The sequence below is a fragment of the Castor canadensis genome, chromosome 7 (assembly GCF_047511655.1).
Source record: "Castor canadensis chromosome 7, mCasCan1.hap1v2, whole genome shotgun sequence".
Classification (NCBI taxonomy): Eukaryota; Metazoa; Chordata; class Mammalia; order Rodentia; family Castoridae; genus Castor; species Castor canadensis.
Genome location: NC_133392.1, coordinates 91,562,969 through 91,590,630, shown reverse-complemented (window position 1 = coordinate 91,590,630; position 27,662 = coordinate 91,562,969). Strand labels below are relative to the sequence as shown.

At 37.5% G+C, this 27,662-nt stretch overlaps 1 protein-coding gene and 1 long non-coding RNA gene across 8 annotated transcripts in view; both read left to right on the top strand.

Annotated features, from left to right (window-relative positions):
* The first annotated feature begins 309 nt into the window (after positions 1 to 309).
* Positions 310 to 27,662, top strand: part of Samd13 (sterile alpha motif domain containing 13) — a 45,917-nt gene continuing 18,564 nt past the window's right edge. For 2 of the 7 annotated variants that reach the window (XM_020167212.2, XM_074079593.1), the window contains exons 1-3: positions 310 to 376; positions 1,429 to 1,564; positions 4,712 to 4,796. In XM_020167212.2, the coding sequence (XP_020022801.1) occupies positions 1,519 to 1,564; positions 4,712 to 4,796 (131 nt within the window). In that variant the 5' untranslated portion in view covers positions 310 to 376; positions 1,429 to 1,518. The other 5 variants (XM_074079595.1, XM_074079594.1, XM_074079597.1 and 2 more) reach the window with 5 other exon arrangements.
* Positions 9,323 to 25,803, top strand: LOC141424881 (uncharacterized). Its single transcript, XR_012449837.1, has 2 exons — positions 9,323 to 9,362; positions 23,589 to 25,803. It is a non-coding gene; the product is annotated as an uncharacterized lncRNA (long non-coding RNA).

Below are 27,662 nucleotides of genomic sequence, written 5' to 3'. Positions count from 1 at the left end.
CCTGAACATGGCCGGAGAAATCTCTTCTTATCATTTACTGCCAAAGCCCAATTTAAAACTTCAGCAAGGTTATCAGGAGCAAGTAAGACAGGAAGAAAATGGTATTCAACTGACAAACTACACTTTAGAAAAATCTTCCTAGGAGAGTCCCCCTCCCTCAGCTCCCGAAGTTTTAAGCTTTTGCAAAACGCCTCCCTTATATGCTCAAGGTCTCCAGTCAGGTCTCTTCCCTTCTGATCCCTGCCTCCCCAACACCCGACCCCCGCCGCCAGCGGTGGACTACAACTCCCGGCGTGCCGCGCGCGTCCGGCGGGGCTCGGCGCGTGGCGACCCCAGCACCGCGCGGGGCAAACCTCCCGGCGTGGCCGTGCGGGAGGTAAGTGGGGGGGGGCTCGCGTGGCTCCCCTCTCAGGAGGAGAGGGAACGAACACCGTGATAAGGGAAAGAAAAATAAACAAGCCCTGCCCTCCCTCCTCGTGCCGGCGTGTCCCGCGCCCCTGCCGCTTGTTGCGCCCTCGGCGTGGACCGTTCCGCTGGAGTGGAGCCGGGACCACGCGGTGGAGGCATGGCGCACGCCGCATCCCCACGCCCCCTTCCCCAGGACGGGCTCCCCAGCCAAAGACCGGCTAAGTGTGAAAGTCTCAGCCACAAACTTTCCCCTCTCCGTCGCCCGTGCCCGCGACTCTCGGTCGGCGAGGCTGGTCCAAGACGCTGCCCGGCGTTGTCACTGTCCCACCCACCGCCGCTCTCAGGCTGCTCGACCTTTTCCCTAGAGCCGCCCTTCGCGACGCGGGGACGTGGCCTTGCCCTTGGCGACTTGGGCTGAAGGCGCCCGGGGCGGACCCGGGTCAGAGGCGGGGGCGATGACTCCTTCGGAACAGCGCGGGCTTTCCCGGGCGGGGAGTCTGTCCTGCTTGGGGATGAGTGCTGATCAATGAAAGCAGCCAGTGGAGGCACCGGTTTCCCGCCTGACCCTCCTCTCCTCCCCCATCTGACTGCATTTCCAAGAGGGCCTGAAAGTTCTCTTCCAGAATCCTGACGCCAGGGTCTCCAAAGTTACTTTATCACATCCCATAATATGCTGGATCAGAATCAATCTCTCTCTCTCCCCTCCTTCCTCCCTCCTTTCCTCCCTTTCTCCCTCCATGCACACCTCCCTACTACATGTTCTTTAACCACAGTAGTACAAAAATCACAATACACCACCTACAGCCACCACACAGCTTAGATCACTTAGTGCGATTCACACACATAACTGTGCACATAGATATTGTTAACAGAGAAAATGGTTGATGTCAGTTTTGTTGAAGGGTGAAAGGAGGGAGTGAGTACTAGGATATATTTATAATGACAAATGTCAGTAAAGTTAGAAACCTGTTGTCATAATTTCCTGCAACTCTTTCTGAAACCCTTACACTTACTTAACAGACAAACTCTGGATCGCAGCAGGGAAGACAGGAGGTGACGTCCTTTTCCATGTGAAGGAAGAATGATTGGAGAAACTTCACAGAATCCTCCATGAGTGTGTCTAAGGAAGAGTTGGATGGGACTACATGGAAGAGTGGTGAGCTGAGCATGGCTTTCCTTCTGAGCAGTGCTGTCCTCCATACCCTTCTCCTGCTCCCCAGCCCACAGGACTCACAGTCCAGTTCCCTTCCATTTTATGTAGTTGTTGAATAGTTAAGAAATTTTAGATCAAGCCCAAAAGCATTATGGCTCTGTTGGTGAAAGAGTTCTCTGTCTCCATAGGAGTCCATCATTTTTGATCAGCAGTGGTGACACATAAACATGTTAGACCCATGCTCAAAAAATGGTACCCCAAAATATTTGAACACTTAAGACTTGATCTCCAAATTATGATTATTTGCTTTTGCAAGGGGAGCAATGACACTGATGGGTAGAGAAAACACTTGAAATAGTTTTCAGTGATAGTGCTTCAGAAAATAGATTTCTAATATTATTCCTGGAGTAAGTAAGGGAAAAAAATTTGACTTTGGAATTCAGGTTCCAAATTTATACCGTAATTGCTGATCTCCTAGTGTCCTTGAGGATTCTTAAAGAAAAGGGAGACAGCCACTTTCTCCTCTATCCTTCCAGAAATGTATACTTTGTCACAGTAGGAGATAACTTTTTCCAGGATTCTTCAGGGAAACGTGCATATTGCTCCCTATTTTGACTGTTTTTGTGGATCTAAAAGTGTCCAGATGTTGACTGGTGTTTGTTTAAATGGGGAGGCAACCATGTATATTTTCTACATGTGTACAAAACATTTGTAAAATAGGAATGTTCCTCTCTAGTCATGGTTCCCAGCCCAGCCGGGGACTGTGAGACTGACCAGGTAATTTAATGTAAAGCTGTCACCTAGTTTTTCTACTTCCTCTCCTACTTTCCTGCACTGGGAATTTGGATAATGGTGGATGAGACTATGAACTTAGGCGTTGGCACAATATCTTCTTATTTATATGTGACTCATCCAGTGCCAGGTGCTCAATGGGTTATAAGTAGTGGTTGTATTTGTTGGACTATGCTTTTCATGCAACTGGGATAAACAAAATTAAACCTCACAGAACTGATTTCCTTTTGTAGGGTGTGGTTTTGTTTGCTTCAGTTCGAATTTTCATTGGCTTCATTGGGTAGGATGAAATATAAGAATGTGGGTGTTTCAGATCTGAGCATCTATTTTGCATCCTCCCTGAAAGGTGCTACTTCCTGTATAATGAAATAAAGGGATTTGCTGCTGGGCAGTGCTTGCTTTATTCTCACAGAGATTACTTAAAAGCCGGCTCTGGGAACTTTGTCCATTACTCTGTTGGGGGAAAAAATAACACAGGGCTGGTGCTTCTGAGTGTTTATTGATAATAGCCATAAGTCTTGGGCTCTCTTATTTTTCCCACCGGGAAGAAAAAGAAAGAGTTTGAAACACAACATTCATGCTTAGAACAACACTAAAGACATATGCATGCAGCAACAGTGAATGGGAGAGAGAAAATAAGAAGTTACTAAGGCACCTTGCTTTTCTTTGTACATGACAAGTGCAGGGAGAATACTGCAGTTTTGGACTCACGATGCATTCACTTCCACTAATTGTGCTGAAGGTAGTTAGTCAAAGTGAACAGGCACACTGTAGCTTTAAAAAGTCAGCCATGAACCAGAAGGCAGTTGGTGCAGCTTGTGTGTGATTCCTAACGTCATGTTGGCTGAGAGCCAGCCTGGTTTTATTTCACTGTGTCAAATTGTACCTCCTTATTGAATTCCTTTGCCAGCCTACTTTGTGAAAGAAAACATTGGGGTTTCTTTGGCTGTTCTTGATAAGCCTATAAAAATGATATGTTTTAGTTCCTTATAGGTAGGTTTTCTTTTTACTCTTCCACAGAAAAAGGAAATAATAGTAATAATAATAAGACAATGTAGTGTGATGTTGCAGAGTATCACTGTGAGTGTTTTGTTTTGTTTTTGTTTTGTTTCTGAGATGCTTAGAAAATGGTGAATGTGTAACAGTTTCCAACTGAAGTGCAATCATTCTTTTAGCACCGAGCAGCTCTGTCTTCCTGTCTACTCTGGACCGGTGTGTGATTGTATCTAATTTCTCTATGTATATTAAATGTTGGTTTTCTTTAACAATGATCTAAGTGGCTTAGCAACTGGAAGTTTGTGTGTGTGTTTGAAGAGTGAAGATTATCCCACACTTAGTGTTATTTGTTAATCATCTACTTCTCTAACAGTGATCAAATCTTGTGAATATACTAAATGATGCACTTGCCATGTCAGAGTAATCCCTAGAGAAGGAGTGCCGAAGTATAAAGTGATTTGAGAGGAAATGTGTTTAATTTATGGCTTCAGCTGAATAAGAGCAAGCATGTTTCGGGACTAGTTTTTTTGTTTTGTTTTTTTTTTTTCTTAAAGCAGTTTTGACCATAGCTTTTTCATCTTGCTAATTTCATATTAATTGTGGAGGGTTTTTTTTTCAGTCTTCATCCTATAAACAAAAAGAGAGTGATAGATGCTACTATGTCTCCTTAAATGTTTTGATGATTTTACATAAATCTGATGGGCTACGCGCGCACACACACACACACATATCCCCAGCACCACCTTTCTGTGCTGAGGGCTATCTGGCATTTTTTTTTGAGCTTCCTGCTTCACCACAGCATGGCCATCTCCCAAACTGGTTTTTGAGGCTCTCATAGAGAATATGTGAGGTAGGGGATACTTGCTGACAAAAGCTTTAAGTGCCCTTCTTCTGCATGGCAATGAAAACTCGAAGCAGAGGGAGTGCACACACACACACACAAAAGCAATAAAAGAAAAAGAAAATCACAGCCCATGGTGGGAGGGGGCCGGAAAAGGGGGACTGTTTTTCTCTACTTTTACTCATTTATGAGTTGCAGTGTCTTAAGTGAGAGCCTGGCACCCAGAGGAAGCTGTGCCAGGTCACACAGCACTTGTTTTGAAGGCGGATTCAGTTTCATTTGCAAATGCTTATTGTCAGGCAGGGAGTGCCAATGCAGATGAAAGTACCCCAATCCCTCCTCCAGTTCCTGAGGTTTAATCACATCTCTCCAATCACTGAGGGAACAAACTGGAGATTTTAACAAACATACGTGAACTGGGGTGAAGCTGTGAAAGGGACCATTATGTTTCCAATTCAGAATATCTATTTTCCTCTCACTTTCTAAGAATTAAACACAAGCTTTTCTCCCTTATCGATTAGTTGCTGAAGTAAAGGACCCCTGCAGCCTCCCCATGCTATCTGTTGACATGGAAAACAAGGAAAATGGCTCTGTCGGTGTAAAAAAGTAAGTGAAGCTGGCTTCTGAGTTCTGCTTCTGCAAAAAACAGAGGGACTTTGTTTCTGTTTTTATACTTCTTGCTTATTTCCTATAATACACAGTTTGAGGGTTGTCTTTGTGTGTCTACACTGGCCTCCAACTCCTTTCTCTTCCCAACTCCAGTTGCCTTTTTCTGAAATTCCTATTCTAAGACAGTGATGACTCAGACATCAAAATATGCCTCAAAGGTTAGTGTAGCAGGCTGTGGATCAAGGAGAGTTGAGGATTTCAGCCCTGCATTCTCTGTATTGAAACAAAAACTGAGCAAACACAGACTCTGCCAAGTCCATAAGCTACTAGGTAGGGTTGGGGCAGAAAATAGTGTTTGAGGGATTTTGTTTTGTATTTTGAAATAAAATCACCTGTAACTTTCAAAACTGGAAGTTATAGTGAAAAAAAGAAAAAATTTCCATCAGAATACTAGGTTAAACAACTCTGCCCTGATTTTTTAACTGTTCCTTGAATATGAAATATTTCACGACATATCATGGTGTTCTTTTTTAATGTCTATTCTCACATTGGAAATTTCTGATTATACTTGTTGTGTATGGGTTATATGCTTGATTCTTTTAAATAGGAAAATTCAGTTGTATTGTATAATATCATATTCTGAAACAATGAAAGGCTAACTTGCAGGGTATCCATGAATGTATGAAAAAATATGTTAATGTTCAGTTAGGAGTTACATCGAAGCTATACTCACTTTGATTATAAGGAAAAAGTAAATTCCAAGAGTGTTAAATAGTTCGTTCTTTCCATGTCACTTAGTTTAAAAATGTTATCAACTTGAGATTTGGAGGAAACTAAATGTAATCCACAGAAGCTCTGATACCTAAATGAAGAGGCAGTGTCCTATACATTAACGAATAGAAAGTGGTATTTTGCTTTGCAGAAAAGTTACATTAAAAGGAACTTAATAAAGTATGCTTTTTAAAAAATTTCAGCAATTTCTATACCAGTGTCATACTGCCATGTTTACTCCTATTCTTACAGTTCAGCTTAGATAGCTATAAAAGGAATAAAAGAAATGGATGCTTCCTCTGAAGTGAACAAGTGCTGTCCGCAGGCCTTGCAGCAGTGATGGAAGTACTCTGTACTTACGCTGTCCAGGATGGCAGCCACTGGCTACATGTGATTGTAAAGTATTTAAAGTGTGACTAGAGTTAACTGATATACTGAACATTTCATTGTACTTCATGTTAATCCACTTTTAAATTAAAATACGGTGAACATATAGCAAACTACATATGCTTAACAGATAAAATTTGGTAAGTTTTGACATTTGTATATATCCGTGAAACCACTGTCATGGCTAAGAAACCCTCAGTTTCCTCATAACCGTTTGTAGTCTCTCGCTCCTGACTTTTCCTGTCCCTACAACCCCAGGCAACAATTCCTGTGTTATCTGTCACTATAAATTAGCTTGTTTTTTTCTAGAATTTCATGTAAGTGAATGAATGTACACTATAATATATATATATATATATATATATATATATATATATATATATATATATATATATATACATAGAAATTATAGTCTGGTGTCTTCCTCAGCATAATTTGTGGTTTACCCATATTACTAGTTTATTACTTTTTATTACTGAGTAATATTTCATTGTGTGGGTATACAATTTATTAGCTGTTTCCCAACTACATGATGCTAGACCTTACAGTTGTTTCCATTTTCTTAGGTTTGACACAAATAAAGCTGCTTTGATCATTCATGTATAGGTCTTTGTAGACATATGCTTTCATTTCTCTTGCATAAATACTTAGGAGTAAAAATGCTTGGGCATAACTTTCTAACAAACTGCCAAAATGTCTTCCAAACTGGTTGTCCCATATACATTATCAACAAAGGTATGTGAGTACCCCAGTTATTACATGTGCTCAACAAACTTACTATAAAATCTTTTTCCTATTAGACTTTATATTTGGTGTGGTTTAATTTTCTTTTCCTTAGTGACTTATGATGTTGAGCATCTTTTTGTGTTCTTATTTGACATCCATGTATCTTCTTAGGGGAAGTAGTATTCAAATCTTTTGCCTATATTTTTGTTGGGTTCTTTTTTCAGATTTATTTGCATAGAGATTTTATGTATTATGAGTACAAGTCCTATATCATATATGTAATTTGAAATTTTCTTCCGATATGTGGTTTGTGTTTTTCTTCTCTCTGTCATATCTTTGAAGGTGTAAAAGCTTTTTTTTAGTTTTGATGAAGTCCCATTTATTTTTTTCTTTTATGGATACTGTTTTTGGTGATATATTTAGGAGAGTCTAAACCAAACTTACCATGATTTTCTCTTGTTTTCTTCTAGAACTTTTGACAGTTTTACAGTTTGAGATTTAAAACCATAATTTTTTAATTAATTTTCATGTGGAATCTGAAATAAAGATTGAAATTGTGGTAGTGGTGCTAGTGATGCTAGTTCTTTGCCAATGGAAACTCAGAATTTTCAGGACCATTTATTTAAATTCTCCTGCAACTTTGCTGAAAAATTGATCCCCCAAAAAAATCCTGCTAACGTTTTAGTTTGCAAAACCTTCGGGCATTTCAGCTAGTCTTCACATAGACATCTTAATAGTACTGTGCCTTCTAACAAATGAACACACTATATTTCTCCATTTACTTAGGTCTTATTTAATTTCTTTTTAATTTTTTATTATATTATTATTATTCTGGGGGTACATTGTGACATTTACAAAAGTACTTACAATATACCACAGTTGAATTCACCCCCTCCATCATTCTCCTTTATCCTCCCCTCCCCCCATTCTTAGAAGAGTTTCAACCAGGTGGCCTTATTTCATTTCTCTCACCAATGTCGCATAGTTTTCATATGCAAGTCTTACACACTTTTGTCAAATGAATTCCAACTTTTCATATTTCTTATGATATAAGTAGTATTGATTTTTAAATCTGAATTTCTAGTGGTTTATTGCTAGTATATGTAATTATAATGGATCTTTTTATGTTAATCTTGTATTCAACAACCTTTCTAACCTTGTTTATTATTTCTAGTGGCCTTTTCTGTAGATTCCGTAATACACATTTTGACATAGACAATTATCTCATGCCATTAAAGACAATTTTACTTTTTCCTTCCAAACTTGGATGCCATTTATTCATTTATTTGCTTATTTATTTAATTACTTAATTTTGCTTCCTTACTCCACTAAGTAAAATCTACAGTAAAAAGTTGAAATAAAGTGTAAAAGTTGGATTTTGTTCTTTAGTCTTTTTCTCATCTTTTTTCTTCCACATATATGTCTTTTTTTTTTGTTTTTTTGGTTTTAAGATTTTTTTCTTTACTATTTGAATTTTAAGCAATTTGATTATGAGACCTGGAGTGGATTTCTTCACCTTTCTTTCTTTCTCTCTCCTCTCTCATCCCCTCCCCTCCCCTCTCTTTTCTTTGTGGTGGTACTGGGGTTTGAACTGGCTCTCCAGCTTTTTGGTAGACACTCCACCACTTGAGCCATTCCACCAGCCCTATTCTTCACTTCTTGTTTGTGGGGTTTGTTTTGTTTCTTAGATTTGCATGTGGGCCTGATTTTTATCAAGTCTGAAAATTTTTCAACCAATATTTTCCAAAAGTTTTCCCTTTTTTCACATATGTATGTGTGTTGGATTGATAATGTCCCACAATTCACTGATGTTTTGTTTTTTCAGTCTTTTTTTCCTGTGCCTCATTTTAAATAGGATCTGTGTCTTTGCATTTATTCTTGCTAATCTTTTCTTCTAAAATTCTACTCTCTTAGTAATACTACCCCTACACAGTTTTGATTTAAGACAACATAGTTGTCATCTCTAGAAGTTAATGTCGGTCTTTTTTTCATAAATTCCATGTCCCAATTTAACAAACTCATTTTTTTCTCTAGCTTCTTGAACATATATAATGCAGCCATAATAACTGCTTTTCTATCCTTGTCTATCATTTTATTATTTGAATCCCTCAATTTCAATCTGCTGATTTTTCTTCTCACTATTGGTTATGTTTTCCTATTTCTTTGCATGTCTGGTAATTTTTTTTTATTGAATGCTAGAAAGTACAAATATTACCCTGATGGGTACTAAATATTTTTTAAAATCCCCACAAATATGCTTGAGTTTTGTCTTAGGGAAGCCATTAAGTTGCTTGGAAATCGTTTCCTTTCCTGACTTGCTATTAATTTTTGTTGGGCCAGACCAGAGCTACATTTAGTTGAAGCTATTTTTAATTCTTTTACTGAGGCAGTACCCCACTTTGTACCCTGACCAATGCTCCTGAATTTTGAGATTTTCCTTTCTGGCAGGTGGGCACTATTTTCATCCTTGCATGATCTCCAAGGATTGTCCCCTCTAATTCTTTTTTGGTAGTTCTCTCCCCAGCCTCAGATAAGCGCCCCAGCCTTATCTAAGTAGATGCTGATCAGGACTCTTGTGAACTCTTCAGGGAAGTTCTCTGCAGATCTTCAAGTTATTTTATTTGATTATCTGCCCTTTCCAGGACTGCCCTTTGCACATCTTAAAACCTACTCCAGGCAGTAAGTAGAAAGGACTTACCTTTTTTGTTTCTGTCTCAGGGGCCACTCTTCTTCACTGCCTTTGACCAATGTTTTGACTGTCTTTTGTGTGTGTGTGTGTGTGTGTGTGTGTGTGTGTGTGTGTGTGTGTGTATTTTGTCTGCTTCTTTCACTTGTCTTAAGCAAAAGGTTCAGTAAGACTCCATTACTCCATCTTGACTGGAAGTAGAAGTTCCACTTAATCTCTATGGCCACAAGTGGCTAGTGGATAGCATATTGGACAGGGCAGATTTGGAGACCAGGAGAAGATACGGTTACCTTTGAAAAGCGACACTACTATCACAGATTTAGAGATCAGAGAGAAGAGAGCAGGACATTGCAGTGGTTAGTGCTTTTAACTTTGAGTCAGGTCTTCAGTTCAGAAAATGAGCAGGATCCCTAAAGGCACAAAACATACTAAGGCTTTGCTGCATGGGGGACTGTCTTATGCATCATAAGTTGTTTAGTAGCATCCCTGACCTCTGCCAACTAGCTGTCAGTGGTACCCTCTCTATCAGTGACCATCGAAAGTGTCTCCAGACATGACAAGTGTTCCCTGAGGGTCTGAGTCATCTCCACCTGAGAACCACTGCTCTAGGCTAACCTCCGCATGATGAATGTATGACAGGGTGGCTTCTAGGTATTAGAAACTAGCTTACATGGTGCTCTAAAAGGACGATGAATTTTGAAATTTCATTCTGAAATTTCATTGTGGATATTTCTGTCTTCTGCTTCTTGTTTTATATTTCATAGAAGAGAGGAAAGCAATAATAAAGCAAATGTGGTATTTTGGGGAATCTGAAGGATATATGAGATTTTTGTACTATCCTTAACTTTTCTATAAGTCTAAGTTATTTTTTAAAACTTTATAAGAACAAATACAGTTTATTAGTTGGGAGAGAAAATTGTGTCTTCCTTTAGGAAAGAAGCAATGCTCCTAACCCAGATTCGGAGATGGAAATGGGGAGGGGTTAATGGTTAGTGTTCCCACTGAGTCTAGAAGACTTAGGTACTACCTTGCTGTTGCTTCTTAACTATCAGAAGAATAACAAGTAATCACTTCATTTCTACCTTGGTTCTCTTGTCTACAAAATAGAAATGGAGAGTTGTGGGGATCAAAAGAAAACACTTGTAAATTCCGCTGTGAATAGCAGTCATAGTCTTTATTTTCCAATTCAGAAAATATCAGAGTACCTACTGTGTGCCATGCATTGCTCTAATTGTCTTCATAAATGTTATCTCACTTAATAATTGCAACATTTGATACAGTAAATATATTGTCGTCTTAAAAAAAAGTAGTTAACTAGATAAGTAGTTAATCACATGGAAAAGTGACAAACTCAAGGTTTGAACCAGCTCTTCTGACTCCAAGACAGCGCTTTTTTTTTTTTCCCTACCATACAAGTTACGTCTGAGAACTATTCTTAACTCAGTCCTATAAACTGGACTGGCTCTGGTTTTAGGACACACTTGTTCCAGGACTAGACCCTGGTTTCTTGTGTTACTACTATAAAAGGAGGAGCAGGACGATAGAAACTCCTAATTTCAGGCTTTCTGATTTGTCAGACTTGCTGACCTAAATGTGAAGGAACAAATGCTACCTTGATAATTTTAAGGAAACATGGTATAGGCTTTCTCTTCCTTCCTTGCTTGCTTCACTCATTTATTCCTGCTAAATCTCCCAGCCTTAACCCACAGAACTCTTAGATTTCTAATAAGGATCCCTGTTAAGCTCTTTCTAGTTCTGCATGACAGTCACCAAGGCTTAGATTCTACTTGAACTCATTCTGAAAGACAAGAGTAAGTAAATTTTATGTTAATTTTATATTGAGGATCTTTAACAGTCTGCAAATCACTATGAAAGGTACAAAGAGAAAAATCCCATAGCAGAATGGCCAAAAATCACAAGTAGGCACTCCATAGAAGAGGAAATATATATGGCCAGTTAACTTATAAGGAGACATTCAGTGTTGTGAGTGACCAAGAAAATGCAAATCAAGATCACAGTGATGTATTGGGAAAGTTTTTAAATTTAAAATAATAATCATTAGAAAGGATATTCACTTACAGAATGGAGTGTAAACTGATAAGGTGACTTTGGAAAGCAGTTTAGCATTTCTTTTTAATATTATGTAACTCAGCAACTCATTTCTGAGTATATATCAGTCTGCCCAATAGAAATGAAACCTAAGCCACATATGTAATTAAAATTATAATTCAATAATATTAAATTAAAGTATCAGTAACATTTTATTTAACTATCAAAAATGTTATTTTAACATGCGATCAACACAACATTATTAATGAGATATTTTACTTTTTTACACAGTATATCTCAAGTTAGAAAGTTTCTTTGAAAATACTAGATCTGCATTTAGATTTCATAAAATTTACAATTGCAAAAAGGGAATCACATATCTAGCTAATTATAAACATTTAAAAAGTTTTTCAGTAACTGAAGTGCCAACAAAGTATTTTCATGTAATATTTGCACCTCATTGATATAACTGGTTTATCTTGATTTGACTTTGATACAAAGTATATTGGTTTCAGACCTAAATCTTTCCAAGTTAAGTAAATTTACTAATCACATGTCAACTCAACACTAGTAACATTGAATTTGAAGAGATGTACATAAATTGATAAACAACTAATAAATCATTATTTACATTTTATTCATGTTAGAAAAAATGTATAAAATTGTTATGGCATTATACTCTGAAAAGTTAACTTTCAACATAAAACTGTGTACCTATTTGGCTAGGTCACAGCTTTTCCTTTTCTTGGAGCTTCAGATTTAGCTCATTCATTCATATGCAGCATGATATCAATAAGAAAACAAACTACTTTGCCATTTTTGTCTTTAATGCTTGAATATGTGGCAAATAGTTCATCTGTTTTAATAAAATTTTGAATTACAACCATACTATAAATCTTTGTAAAGTTCTTCCATGACTTAACCGATGAGAACCAGCCAAGAGTACAGATCATTAAACTCCTGCCTTCTGTTTCTTTAATAGTTCCATTAACTGGCATTGACCACCCGCTTGCAAATAATGGCTGAACAACTTAACAGTGGTATCTATGGCACTTTTCAAGAGTCTGCTTCATGAAATTAAACATAAGTATCAGATGGTATAGTAAGGCAATAAAGGAAAGATTGGTCTCTTTCTAAATTATAGTGGGGCTGGGGTGCGACTCAAGTGATAAATGGCTTGCCTACTAAGCACAAAGTCCTGAGTTCAAACCCCAGAACCAAAAAATAATTAAATAAGATTATAATAACCTCTGTTTTTTCTTATATAATATAATTGAAACACCACCCATTGCTGTAGGATTTGATTTTTTTATATCTAGCTGAAATTCTTTGATAGAGGTAAAGGATTTAAAATAGCTCAACCATGAGTTCAGTTTCTCACGTAAATTTCCATTTCATCATAAGGTTGCAAGACTTTTGAGGTAAAACTTCAGTTATTAATTGAGGTGCATCTTTTATGTTCCACTTTCATCTAAGGATAAAGAAAAGTACATGTGGTTTTTCAAGTTTTAATCAGTGGTTCATAGGTTCTGATAGAGGACCTGTGTTCTTTAGGCAGTGATTTGGTGAGTCAGTTGGAAAATCATTCGCTTTTTGTGAAGTACCTTTTAGTTTTTTCTCAAAACATTTTACCAGTTGTCTATAACTGAAATAACCATATGTCCATTGAAAAATTGTTTTCTTTTCTGTGCAGGAATCCAAGATGTTTTTACATGTACAAAATGATAAGCTCACATCCCATTTTAAATCTCCTTAAAATGTTTAATTTTTATCTAAGGTGACTAATTTCATAAGTTCATTTTTGCTTTTATGAGTAAAAACTTAATAAATTTACTGTTTTTGAAAAAATGCTTCCCAACAATAAACATTTATTATCTTAACTTTTTTTTAATGCAACAAACAGCACCTTTTCATTTTTCTGTGCTCTAACAAATTGCAACTTTTTTTATTCATGAAATTGTCAGCATACCTTCTTCCAGTTTCCTGGTTTCCTTTACTGTTTTGGCACTAATTTCTGCATCTCCTTGCAATTCTGCTTCTTGTTAAATTTAATTTTTTCTATGTTTATATTTATCTAAAGATACTTAATTATGCACCAGCTGAAACAGTAACACAAATAACCAGTTTTATTACCAAGTACAACATAGAAAGAACTCTTCATAACTCATGAAGGAATATTCATAACATTTACAGTGTTACCTAGGTGCACAGGAAAATGTGTTTGAATTGACATAAACTAGATGGGTGATGTGAGAAGTTCTTTATGGGATGGACCAGTGAGAGTGAAATGTAGTCATGGGAAAACAATGGAATTGTGTATAACAGAAACATATCTTGCATCACTTTAGGTTTTTAAATTTATATGTAAACTGAATAAAATTAAAAATCGAGTTCCTGAGTCAAGTGTCAAAGGCTCAGTAGCCATGTTACCAATGACTGCCATATTGAAAAGCACAGGTGTGTTCCCAGGAGGACCTCTTGTGCACCTGCACCTGGAGGAAGGCTAAATAAGCATGAGAGTGAGGATGATGATTACCCCATGGGAGAGGAGCAAGAATGGGGTGAGCCGCCTAGGTAGATTTTCCCTCCTGGTAGGTTCATAGGTACTTATTTTACTATTAAAAATAGCTAAGTACCCCAGTTCCACAAAAACCTAAAGAGTAGTTTAGAATATTTCCTTCTAGATAGTTTTTAAGCTCTCTACATTCATACTTATGTGTAATCACAGAAGAATGTACATATATAGTCAGTGTACTCAAGAGCAGACACTAGCCTGTTTCAGTGGATCACACCTGTACTCCCAGAAACTTGGGAGGTGAAGACTGGGAGGAGTAGGCCAACTTGGACAAAAAGTAAGGCCCTGTCTGAAAAATAATCTAAAACCAAAAAGAGCTGGAAGCCTGGTTCAACCCCACTATCACTAGATAGATGATAGATAGAAAGATATAAAAGAATATTCACATATGAACATATACATTTAAAACACATCTGCATATATGAGCTTTTTTTTTTGGCAATGTTCTGGCCTCTAATGGTGATCCTCCTATCTCCACCTCCCACGTAGCTGAATTATAGACTACCAAACTTGCCCCTGTATGCTTTTATTGAACAAATGGAATCATAGTATTCCCTTTTTATGGGTTTCATGTACAGATTTTAGATTAATAATAAACCTTGGAACAGGACATGCTCTTATCATTGATATATAAATCAGCCATGTTAGATCCATGTTAGAATGTTTTCTAAATTCTTAAAAAATTTCGACGTGTTTTACATATATGTGAATATCTGTCCACATCACGTGTATTTGATATCATTTTTTTGTTGTTCTTACTCCCCCTTTTTACAACTTGTTCTTTTTTGCAGCTCTTCCCTTTTATCCTGGGACAGGAGGAAGAAGCAGTGTCAGCTGGCATCTTTTCAGCAGGAAGTGCTTTATCTCCCTTGCCACATGCCCCCTGTGGGAAGTTCCACTGCAGGAGAACTTCCTTAGGAACAAAAGTTTAACAAGGACTTTCGAACTAGCTGTGTAGTCTTAGTGCCTGTCATTTGAAGTGAATGTTCCTCTCATAATTAATAATGTGATACTTTTTTTTCTTGGTAATGAGTATTGTAGGGTTTCAACTAGCTGAAATAACACTTTTTGAATAGCCCTAACAGCTTTCTGTACACATGGTAAGCAAAATATTAAGTTAAATAAATTATCTTTTTTTCTCATATGTATTAGAAGACCAAGGGTAGAAATAAAATATTAGGGTACAGTTAGAAATTGTTATTGATATTGCTAGAATTTCAAAACTCTGACTTCATTGTACAATTACAGTGAGAATTTTTCACTATAATAATAGCTACTGCTGCCTCATTAAAGAAGTCCGTCCATCCCTACATGTACAGCACTGCACATCAGTCAGCCTCCATCTCTAAGGGAAGCAGTTACATCAAAGATTGAATAAATTACCTTACAGAGAATTTGATTGTTTGCCTGGAAGCCTGCTCTGTGTCCTAGGGGAAAGAGGATTGAGAGATTGATACAAGTAATTGTGTGCCTGATCATTGGCTTCAGTTTTTGTTTACTTACTCCTAAACCTGCTCTCCTCCAGCACACATAAATAATCATCACTTGGATGTGTGTTTTTTGAAAGCAGTTTGGGGCTTTCATCTAGCTTGATAGATAGTTTCTGGGTACTCTCTCTCCATCATGCCCACTCTTGTCTGTTCCATCTATCTTTCCTAGTCCCCACAATCACACTGCCCTGACTCCACCTGAGTGCAGATATTAACTGTCTCTTAATAATCTGTTCGAAAAATGGAAAGGAAGGGGACAGGAGAGGGAAAGGAAGGGAAATAAAGGAAAGGAAAGAAAGAATCTGAGCCAGTTATTCAAACACAGTGTCCCACATCTCCTTGAAGCCGAGACAGACTCAGGGTCCATCCACTCTGCGTGTTGTCACCTGCCGGCCTCACTGCTCCAGTGACCCTGGCAAGTGGCCTTCCTAATTAGAATATAATATAAGTCTTGGGCAAACAAGTATGGTGGAATACATTAGAGTCTCTTCCCTCCCTCCCTTCCTTCCTTTCTTCTTTCGTGATAAGAACACTTAACAGGAGACCTACTTGACTGATAACTTTTAAGTGTAAAATACAGTTTTGTTATCTATAGGCACAATATTGTATAGCAGATCTCTAGAACTTACTCATCTCGCATAACTGAAATGTTACACCAGTTGTGTAGCTACTTTCTTCTTCCCCAGCCACTGCCATTCTTCGCTAGTTTAATTATTTTAGTATCTAATGTAAGTAGAGTCATGTAATATTTTAGTATCTAATATAAGCAGAGTCATGTAATATTTGTCTGTGGCTCGCCTCCCTTATTTCACTTAACATAATGTCCTTGAGGTTCCTCTGTGTTGTCACAAGTGAAATTTCTTTTTTAGAGGCTATATATATGTATCATATATATATATGATATATATATATAAAACACACACACATATACATTAGTGAGGTTTGAACTCAGGGCCTTGTGCTAACCACTTGAGCTACACCTCTACCTCTGAATAATATTTTATTGTATGCATTGCATTCTTTTAATCAGTTCATGCATTGGTGAGTTTCCACATCTTGACTGTGATTATGAATGGTTCTACAAAGAACATGGGAGTGCTGATACTTCTTTTGAGATCTTGATTTCAGTTCCTTTTGATAAATAGCCAGAAGTGTATTCCTGGATTATCTGTTAGTTCTATTTCAATTTGTTGAAAACTATTGTTTTCCATAGCAGCTGCATCATTGTACATTCCAACCAACAGTGCACGAAGGTTCTCATTTGTCCACATCCTTGCCAATACTTGTCGTTTTGATGGTAGCATCCTAATGAGTATAAATAATATCTCATTTTCAGTTTGATTTGTATTTCCCCGATGACTAGTGATGCTGAGCCTTCTCTCATATCTATTGACCTTTTGTTTACCTACTTTGGAGAGAGATGCACTTGAATTTAAGAGTTCCTTATTTAAAGACGTATTTTTAATACATCAGATATGGAGTGCCTTTTTTCTCCTGTTCCATAGGATACCTGTTCTGTCTGTTGATTGTTTCCTTGCTGTGAAGTTCATGCCTTTAGTCTGCTTTGAGTTGATTTTCATGAATGGTGTAAGATAAGGATCTAATTTCATTATTTTGCACGTGCATGTCTAGTTTTCCTAACACTATTTATCGAAAGGACTATCCCCATTGTGTATTCTTGGCACCCATGTGAAAGAGCACTTTACCACATATGCATGGATTTCTTTCTGGGCTATTCTGTTTTACCAGTTTAAATGTCTGTTTTTATGCCAGTACTATACTGCTTAAATCATTGTAATTTTATGATATATTTTGAAATCAGGTATGCTACACCTCCATCTTTGTTCTTTTTCAAGATCATTTTGGATTTTTTCTGGTTTCATATGAATATTAGAATTTTTTGTTTCCATAAAAATAAAATCTTGATAGAGATTGCATTGACTCTGTGGCTTGATTTGGGTAGCATGACATTTTCACAGTACTGTCTTCCAATCCATAAACGTGTGATGTCTTTCCATTTGTCTGTGACTTCTTTTTTCATCATTATTTTATAGTTTTTAGTGTTTCACTTGATTAGTTAAAATATTCCTAAGTGTTTTGTTTTTTGATGCTGTTATAAATGGGATTATTTTCCTAATTTTTTTCAGATATTCATATTAGTGTGTAGAAATGCAACTGATTTTTTGTGGTTGATTTTATATCCTACAACTTTACTGAATTCATTAACTTTAGCAACTTTTCTGTAGATTCTTTAGAGTTTTTAATATATAAAATCATATCATCTACAAATAGGGACAGTTTTACTTCTTTCTAATATGGGTGAATGCCTTTTAGTTCATTTTCTTACTAATTGCTCTGACTAGGAATTCCAATACTCTGTTAAATAGAAGTGGTGAGAGTGAGCACCCTTGCCTAGTCCTCAGTCTTCATGGGAATGCCTTCAGTTAGCTATAGCTTTGTCCCTTATGGCCTTTTTCATGTTAAAATAATTTCTGTCTGTTTTGTTGAATTTTTATCATGAAAGGATAATTGAATTTTATCAACACTTCTCTTATCTATTAAGATGATCATGTGATTATATTCCTGATTTTATTGATGTGATGTATCATATTAACTGATTTTCATGTGCTCAACTGTCCTTCCATCCCAGGCATAAAGTTCCTGTGTGGTGGTATATTATTTTTAAATGTGCTCTTGGATTTGGTTTGCTTAATTTTTTTTGTTGAAGATTTATGAATCAAATTCATCAGAGATGTTAGTCTTTAGTTGTCTTTTCCTGTGGTCCCTTTTTCTGGCTTTGGTATCACAGTCATGCTGGTCTCATAAAATGAATTCAGAAGTATTCACTTCTCTTCAATTTTGTGAAAGATTGGCATTGATTAATTAATTTCTTAAATTTTGGTAAAATTTTCCAGTCAAGTTATCTGGCCCTGGGCTTTCCCTTGTTGAGAGGTTTTTGATTACTGATTCAATCTCCTTACTGGTTATAGGTCTGTTCATAGTTTTATTTTTTCATGAGTCAGTCTTGGTAGGTTATATATTTCTAGTAATTTGTCCATTTCTTTTTTTTTTTTTAGTACTGGGGTTTGAAGTCAAGGCCTACACTTTGAACCATTCCACCAGCCTCCTTTTTTTTTTTTTTTTTTTTTTGGTAAGGGTTTTTTCAAGATAGGGTCTGTAAAGTATTTGCCCAGGCTGGCTTCGAACTGTGATCCTCCTGAGTGGTTCAGATTATAGGCATGAGCCACCAGTGCACAGCTTGTCTATTTCTTCTAGGTTATTCAGTTCATTGGCCTGTAGTTGTTGACAGTAGTTTCTTGTGATAATTTATTTTTTATAGCATCAATTGTAATGTCCCTTCATTTCTATTTTAGTATCTGACTCTTTTGTTTTTACTTAGTCTAGCTAAAGGTTTGTCAATTTTGTTTATCTTTTCAAAATCCAACTCTTAGTTTTGTTGAATTTTTTCCATTGTATCTCCTTTCTTTTTTAAGTGAAAAATTTAGGTTTTGTTCTTTTTTGATATTATTGTTGTACTGGGGGTACACTGTGACATTTACAGATGTTCTTACAATATATCATAGTTGAATTCTCGTTTCTCCATTCTTTATTTCATTTATTTCCCCTATAATATTTATTATTTCCTTCCATCTTCTATCTTTGTGTTAGTGAGTTCTTTTTCTAGTTCTTTGGTGTATAAAGTTAGGTGGTTTATTTGAGATCTGTCTTCTGAAATATAGACATTTATTATAAACTTCCTTCTTGGTAATGCTTTTGCTGTGTCTAGATGTTTTCTAGACATTCACCTTTGACTTCTTCTTTGACCCACTAGTTGTTCAGAAGATATTGTTTTATTTCCACATATTTGTGAGTTTTCCAGCTTTCCTTCTGCTATTAATTTCTAGTTTCTTTCCACTGTTGTTGAAAAAGATACTTGGTATGATTTCAATCTTCTTAAATTTGCCAAGCCTTGCTGTATGACCTAACATATGATCTGTCTTGGAAAATATCTTATGTTTGCTTTTGTTGGGTTGACTCTTCTATACATGTCTGTTAGGTCCATTTATCTATAGTCTAGTTCAAGTTCAATGTTTCTACATTGAACGTTTCTTGAATATGGATACTAATGGATGTTAGTAATGATACTTATAATTGATACAGTTTTACTTTTCCTAGAAATTAGAAAAGCTAAAATTTATTCCTTAATAATTTATAGCTGTCTATTCATTTCGATATATGGTCTCATACTAAATGACTTTATTACCTTCAGTTAGATGAAAACTTGAGTTAAGAATTGATTCTGTTTGTTTTCGATGTATACATTTATTGTTCATTGCAAATTACAACCTTAAAGAAGTGTACATTTTCCAACAGCAAAATGTTTAAAACCATACATATCCACACAGCACATTATTAGTGTGAAAGCCACAGATACAGATATTTACTGTGTATCTTTTATACTTTGGTAGCCCTGATGGACTGCTATTTTATACATAGTTTCTGTTCCCCTACTACTGAGATTTCAGTAGAGGCAAAAACCAAGTTTGTCTAAACAACCAAGCTGTATCTTTGGAGTGGGTGGCCTGTGATGGGCCGGAGAGCAGGAAGGAAGGTTCTTTAGGGAGTCACTAGGCTACTGTGCTTAGTATTAATAATTAGCATATTAAACATTCATATGTTTGCATTCAGCATCTGATGCTGAGTAAAAAACAAATTAATTTAGTTCAGGATTTTATTTATATCAAGTTAAGAAAAGGTTAAAAAGGGGGGGCTATTTATATGATTCTTTGTTTTCAGAAAGATGGGATAGGGTGTTGGGGAAAAGTATCTAAGGGCAGAATGTGCTGTATGACTTCAGAGAAAAGCCATCAGGCTGAAGGAACATAACTATTACAGAGGAAAGAATTGATAAGGGACCCACTTGTCTCAGGGTCCTGCTTCTGCTACTGCTGCTGATTCAGGAATCCAAAGTTTCTCATCTACATACCTAGCACAGCCTAACTCACGTGGCCATGTTGACTTTCCATCCTTCCTCTCTCTACCCATGCGCCCTGTTCTATTTTTATGATCTTGCTAGCATATAATAGTTGTACAGAGGGATACGTTGTGATATTTACATGTATGCTTACAATGTATCTTAGTCAGATTTACCCCTCCATCATTCTCCCTCTTCCCACTCCCCCATTCACCATTTCCTGAGCCTATCCCCCTCCCACTGGTACCCACCTCAAGAAAAGATTTATTTTTCCAACCTGCCCTTCTTTTTTTTTGATTAAGTGTATATTGATAGTCCAAGGGGGTTTTGCCTTAGTACTTCAGGTCTGCATAGTGCTTTAATCAAAGTAGCCTCCTCCCCCCATTACTTACTTAATCTCTGTCACCATGCTTCCCTACTATTCAGCTGCTTGCTGTATAGTGCATTGTATTATATTCATATAAAAATGGATTGTTTCAGTATTTTTCGTTCTCTAACATTTTTTTCTCTCTCTCTCTCTCCCCATAGCCCTCTCAGATAGACTTACTAATACAGTTTTGTTCTCTTACTATATATGTGTTATATATTATTATGTATATTATATATTACACATATAATCATATGTTTCTATTTATACATTTAACTTATAGGTCTAGCTTCCATGTATAAGGGAAGACATGCAACCTTTGATTTTTTGAGCTTTGGCTTACTTCATTTCACTTAACATGAAGTTCTCCAGTTGGCTCTATCATATCTTGGAGCATATTCTTTCAGATATACGCCTAGGAGTGGTATCACTGCACCCTGTTTCTTACTAAGTTTTGGAATAAGGCAAAGAGCAAATAGGTCTCTTCATCTCACATCTGATTTGAGATTATCAATTCATTAGGCCATAAGTTCCCAGTGATTATCCAGTGCCTGTCTCATAATATACAGGTTAAAATTTATTAATTAATCAATTTTATTAATTTAAAACATTTTGGACATATTTTAGAAGGGAACACGTAACTGATATTTTTTAACAAGTGGGCAGAGAGGGTTTGAGTGACGTAACCATTGTCATGGACATGGGAAAGTCTAGGATGTTACCCTGTTGAGCTTCAGTACAAATTAGAAAGTAATGTTTGAATCTAAATGCTAAGTTAAAGAACTTGAAATATGCAGAGGGCTTGTTGAATTCATTGCTTGAGTATGCTGAAGCTAAATGGAGTCATCTCACTTACCTGAGTATTTTAAAATGAAAAAAATACCTGTAAAGAATCTTTGAATCTCCTTTCTCTTTTTGGAACTGCCTTTTACCCAGATCCCTACTCATTAGCATGAAGGGAGAGAAAAGTGGAGATAAAAGTAAAGCACATTTTGTTACTTCATTCCTAGTTATGTTATAGGCAAAGAGATCAATATTAGTTCACTAGAATCAGAATTAAATTGCTTTTACCCAAAGGCTGTTTTAAAATATGAACAAGGAGTAGGGTAATTTAATTTTAAAAGACATTATAAAGATTAAGCCAGTACAAAGGTAGAGTATATTTCTGAGTATAAAAATAAGTAACATTTAGAATTAGCTTTATAAAAGGAGTACTGTGACAAATGTATTACCATAAAATGTTAACTAGTTTCTCAAATATGTTTTTCTTTGACTTTGAAGTAGAAGCGCAATGAATGAAAATAATGGAGTTGTGAAATGTCTTGGACTTATTTATCCGGAGTACCCTTGTGAAAATACCTGAGAAAAACAGGTTAAAAAGAGGAAGGGATTATTTTGGCTTTAGTCCGTAGTTGATTGACTTCATTTCTTTGGGTCTGAGAGGAAGCAGAATATCATGATGTTGGGAGCATACAGTGGAGCAAAGCAACTCAATTTGTGGTAACTAGGAAGAAGAGATACAGGAAGGAGCCAGGTCAAAGTGTTTCTTTCCAGGGCACAGCACCAGTGACTACTGAATGAAGTCACAGCCCTTGTGATCCAGTCACCTCTCAATAATGCCATCAGCTGTAGACAAAGTTTTTAACACATGAGCCTTTTGGAAGACAAACTTCATCCAAACCACAGTGCTCTACCCGCGGCCTCCAAAAGGCTCCTGTTTATCTCATAATGTAAAATTCAGTTAGTCCACCTCCAAGGGTACTACTTATATGCTTAACACTCCCAACATTGTTCAGAAGTTCAAGGCCAAGGTGTCCTCTGAGACTCAAGGCAACTCAGCTGTGAGCCCATTTAAAAAAAATTATATTCTTCCAAATACAATACCACAGAAGAAACATTTCCATTCTTTGTTTTGCTTTGTTTTGTGTGAGAAGGAGGACTTTAATGAAGAATGCTACAAGTGTGGACAATAATTAGTTCTCATTTTAAGAAAGATTATAGAAATTACTGACACTTTTCCTAAAAAGACAGTCTGCAAGGATATGAGGAAGACAGGAAGCACAACACAGTACAAAAGGAGAAGGGAATGTTGAATTCTAGTACAAGACACTAACACAGCACTATTAGGGAATCAGGCGGAAGCAACCATCTCACAAAGAATGGAACTGGGCATTTATATTCAATCAGGACTTTTTAAACTTTAAAAACCCAGCATAAGGAAGGAAACTAAGAAGGGGTTGTAGGTGAGGGGGCTAAGCTTATCTACAATCACCATTTAACCAAAATCACACTAGTTCAACCACAAGAAGTGGAGGATAAACCTGTTGACAGCCCAGCACATAGCAAGAGCAAATGCAAGACAGTTGGATCTAGGGTTGATGTCACAAGTGGCTTCACAGTTTTTAAAAGGAATCTGATTCCATAAGGTCTCTCATCAACCCGGGATTATAAGAGTCAGAGTTCCTTGACATTTGCATCAGAAGGCCAAAACTTTACATGGAACAAGTTAACTTCAGATATTGCTCATATTGCTGGTTTTAGCAGGTTGTAGAGACATAAGTGGATCCTAATAGACTCCACCATTTCCTAGAAGAAGATTCTACAGATTACTGGGGATTTAAATTTAAACAAACCACTAAAGAAAGAAAACACTAATGATATTCTGGCACTGTACAAGCTGAACTGAACAGGCTTTCATTTCTACAGGATTCACAAAAGCATAGTTTCTTATGATAGTCCCTGACAGTCTGCTATTTCTTTCAGAAGCTGGCCTGGAATGAGAATTTGAAGCAATCTCCTTCAGTTTTGGGAGGTCCCTGGTCCACTTCGTCACTGTTGGAGATCATGGAACTAAGAGTTTGCAAAGCCAAGCCTACCCCATGCCCTTGGCAGAGATGAAACATTCCCATTCTAAAAAAAAGGAAAAATGAATGGGACCAAAGCAAGTCTGAAACCCAGCAGGGCAAATGTTAAATCCTGTAGTTTCATATCTGGCATCAAGGGCACATAGTGGTAGGATATGAGTGTCAAAGGACTTGGGCAGCTCTGCCCCTGTGGCCTTGCTGGTTGCAGATCACATGAACTCTCCTTTGGGCTGGTTCCATTCACTGCCAGCAGCTTTCCTGAGCAGATGTTCTGTGTTCCTGGCATCTCCAGCTTCCCAGGTTCTCTGTCACATCTGCAGTTCACTCTTGTAGCTTCATGCCTTGCCTTCTTAGGAGCTGCCCATAGGGATTCCAATTGTATTACACATCACCTGCCTTCCCAGGCCTTCATTTGAAATCTGGGTGCAACTCCTGCATTCTGTATGCCTACAAATCCAGCATCACTTGGACAATACCAAAGTCTGTCCATAGCTTGAGCAGTAGCAAGGCCCCCTTAGACCATGTCTACAGTGACTTCTGAGTATTTGGGTGACTGAATTCAGGGAACACTTCCCTAGGTGGCCCTGTGTAGGCACGGTGCCCTGGCAGCCCTCTCTTCTCAAAGGAAAGTTTTTCAAATGAGTTTAGTTTCATGTCCTTGACTCTGTCGAGTCTCACTGATTCCTGAGATGTCCTCAAGGAATACTTGCTGTTGTCCTCTTGCAAAGTACTTGGCTTCTTTTCATCTCTTTTTATCTTTTAACAGCCACATGTTTCCTGACCCCTAAATAAAGTCCTTCACATTGCAAGTTTTTCACATCCTGTGTTCTGCTTTTTGCTTCTGATTCCCATTGTAACTGGCTAAAAGCATCTAGCAATACCCATGCACCAGGAAACTTTGTTGAAATGGATCAAATTAATCCATTTCCTTTAAACTCAGCCTCCCACAAAGTCATGGGGTACAGGCAAAATGGAGACATGTACTTTGCCAGAATGTAACAGTCCAATTCCCAATAAAGTCTTCATTTCCATCTGAAACTTTGTAAGGACAGTCTTTACTATCTGCATTTCTCTGAGCATTCTGGTCCTCTGAGCTCCCACAGGAGTCATCTATTAAACACTGTGTGCAGCATTTTAGAGCTTCTCTACCCTGCATGTTCAAATGTTTCCAAGCTCTCCCAGAAAGCAGTTCCAAAGGCTTCTGAACCTCATAGTCAGGTAATCACAGCAACAACCCAACTACTTGATACTCATTTTCTGTGTCTTCCTGTGACAATCACAGAAGTGGGAAGGCCATTTTTTCTGGTCTTAGCATTTTTTTAATCATCCCACTGAATTATTAAAAGCTGGATTTAGTACAGACCTAAAAGTAGTATCAAAATGAAAATTAGTTCTTGAGTAGAAGACTGATTATCAGGGTTCTCTAGAGAACAGAGCCAACAGGATTTATAGACTTATTACACAATTGGAGACTGAAGAGTCCAGCAGTAGCCATTTGCAGGCTGGAGACCCAGAGACCCAGGAGCTGCTAGCTCAAGGAACTGTAAGCCTCAGAACAAGGGGATCCAAAGATGCAGTCCCAGTTCAAGACTGAAGGCCTGGAAGCTCTCTGGAGAGTCACTTGTCTGAGTCCATGGTGAAAAGTTGAAGAAACTGGATTCTGATGCTCGTGGACAGTGACGGCAGCAGCAGATGCACTCTCTCAGGAAGAGTGGTGCTTGCACATGCGACTAGCTTCCTCCTCCTACCTTTGTTCCCTCCAAGCTCCCAGCCTATTGCACAGTGCTGTGCACATTCAGGATAGCATTTTTACACTTAGTTGCTGCCCCCACATACCAGTCATCTGTACAAATGCCCTCCCAGAAGTGTACTTTACTAATCTCCTAGGTTTCTCTCAATCTAATCAAGATTAACCATCACAACTCTCGCAGCCTGACCAAATCCTCAGAATCTGTAATATCCTAAGCTCCATGAAATGTACAATGTGCTGAACTCAGAAAGCTTCAGTTATTTCTACCTGTTTTCATGTAAAGGGAAGTAGAAACTTTGCCTCCAGAACTTATACTTATGATATGTGAACATGAAAAAAGCTCATAAAGAGGTCTCAATCTGCATCTATCTGCCAATTTTATATTTATTGCATTTCTGTCCCCATTATTCTCTCTTTAAAAGTGAGACAATTATTTCATTAAGGTGTAAATATTTCCTAGTGTGAATTATTCACACATGGTATAATACATGATGTACCTAATCATATGGCCAAGGCTAAAAGGTGGTTGGGTTAAACAGAAACACTGACTTGATAAAGTAAGGAAATTGAGGACAAATTCTGCTAATTGAAAACCAATTTCTTGATAATTTTTATAAGGTTAAATATACATCTCTTTTTTGAAGATTCCATGCCTGAAAAAATATTCATAAATCATCTTAATATGTACTATTTTCTTAGACACATTTTGGTATGATGATAGAGAGTAATAAATATGAAATGACAATGGCACTTTTCTTCCTGCCATCTCATTTCATCAGTGCACAGTCAGCATCCACAATGGAACCATCATCTGGGAAGTGTTTTAAATAGCACCATTTAAATTTTCTCTGAAATCTGATAAGCACATGTTATAAGAGAAGATGTGGAGGGAATGGCCCATTTATAAGGCAATAAAGTCTTAACTTTATAAGACACTTATGTCTCAGTTTGGCCACAAATATGCTTTCCTGCTTTCCCAGCAAGAAAAAAATGCCACTTAAATTCACTCTCCAAAATGTACCAATGTCAGATATTATTTGGCCTTGGGTCCTCACACACACAGGGACCCTTACCCTGCCCTACCCCATTTATGTTACCTTGGATCACCTCCAACTTTCTCCTTAAGCTGTCACTCAAACCACTAGAGGGACCCAGCAAATTTATGCATCTCTGGGGTCTAGCTTTGGGTGTATTTGCAGCAATTAACTCTTTTTAAAATTGGCACCGAAAATCTACAGTGTTCAAGTCAGACAGAATTAAGCAGCCCTCTACTGCATGTGTCCTCACCCTTCAATTCTAGTATTACCTGGAGTTACCTATTCAAGTCTGCTTTCTCTACACAGATTGCCACCTCCTTGAGGGTGGGAACTCTGCATTCTCTGTGCTTAGAACCCAGTACCGAGCACAATATTGAGAAGACTGGACTTTTAGTAAATAGTTGTTATATCACTAAATACAATGGGAAAAAGCATAGGTTTGGAGTCAAGCACCTCTAGAATCCAATCCTGACTCTAACTGCTATGTGATTTGGGGTGAGTTTCACCCTTTCTGAGCTTTTGCTTCCTAACAGTGAGTTAAAGTCGACAGTTCATTAGAGATGCGACTGATGTTAGGCAACCTGTGAAAAGCAGCTGTGCTTCATGGTTAGTCCATTGAATGTAGCAGGTCTTTGCATATTACTTATGCACCAGTCAAACTGTGCTGAGTGCTGGTAAGCTACAGAGAGGAAGATAGATGGGTTTTCCTTCTAAGGATATGAGTATTCTAATGTGATTTTTTTTCTAAATTATTTTGGTGTTTTGGGGGGCTATCAGACTGTAAGGCCTCTAAGGGTAAGGGCTGTGTCTGTTTTGCTCCCCGGTGTGTTTCTAACTGGAAAAGTAGAGGGCCTCTCTTCTGAAGGATCTCCCAAGCTGTTTGGAATTTATCTAAAGAGCACTGGGGAGCCTTTGAAGAATTTTAAGCAGAGGGACAATGTGAATGGATGTACACTCTGGGAGAATCACCTTGGATGATTCTCTATAGACTTCCAAATGATCCTGAAACATTAGAAATGAGCCGTAGTGATAGGAACTGCAGGCCTTGCTGCTCTTTCTCTGTTTCACTTTTCCTCCTCTCTAAAGCCAACAAGAAGAGGTACCCATGGGACTTCTCAGACAAATATTTGTCATCTGTTTATTCATTGTAACTTATATTGAGCATTACTGATTGAATTCCGAAGTA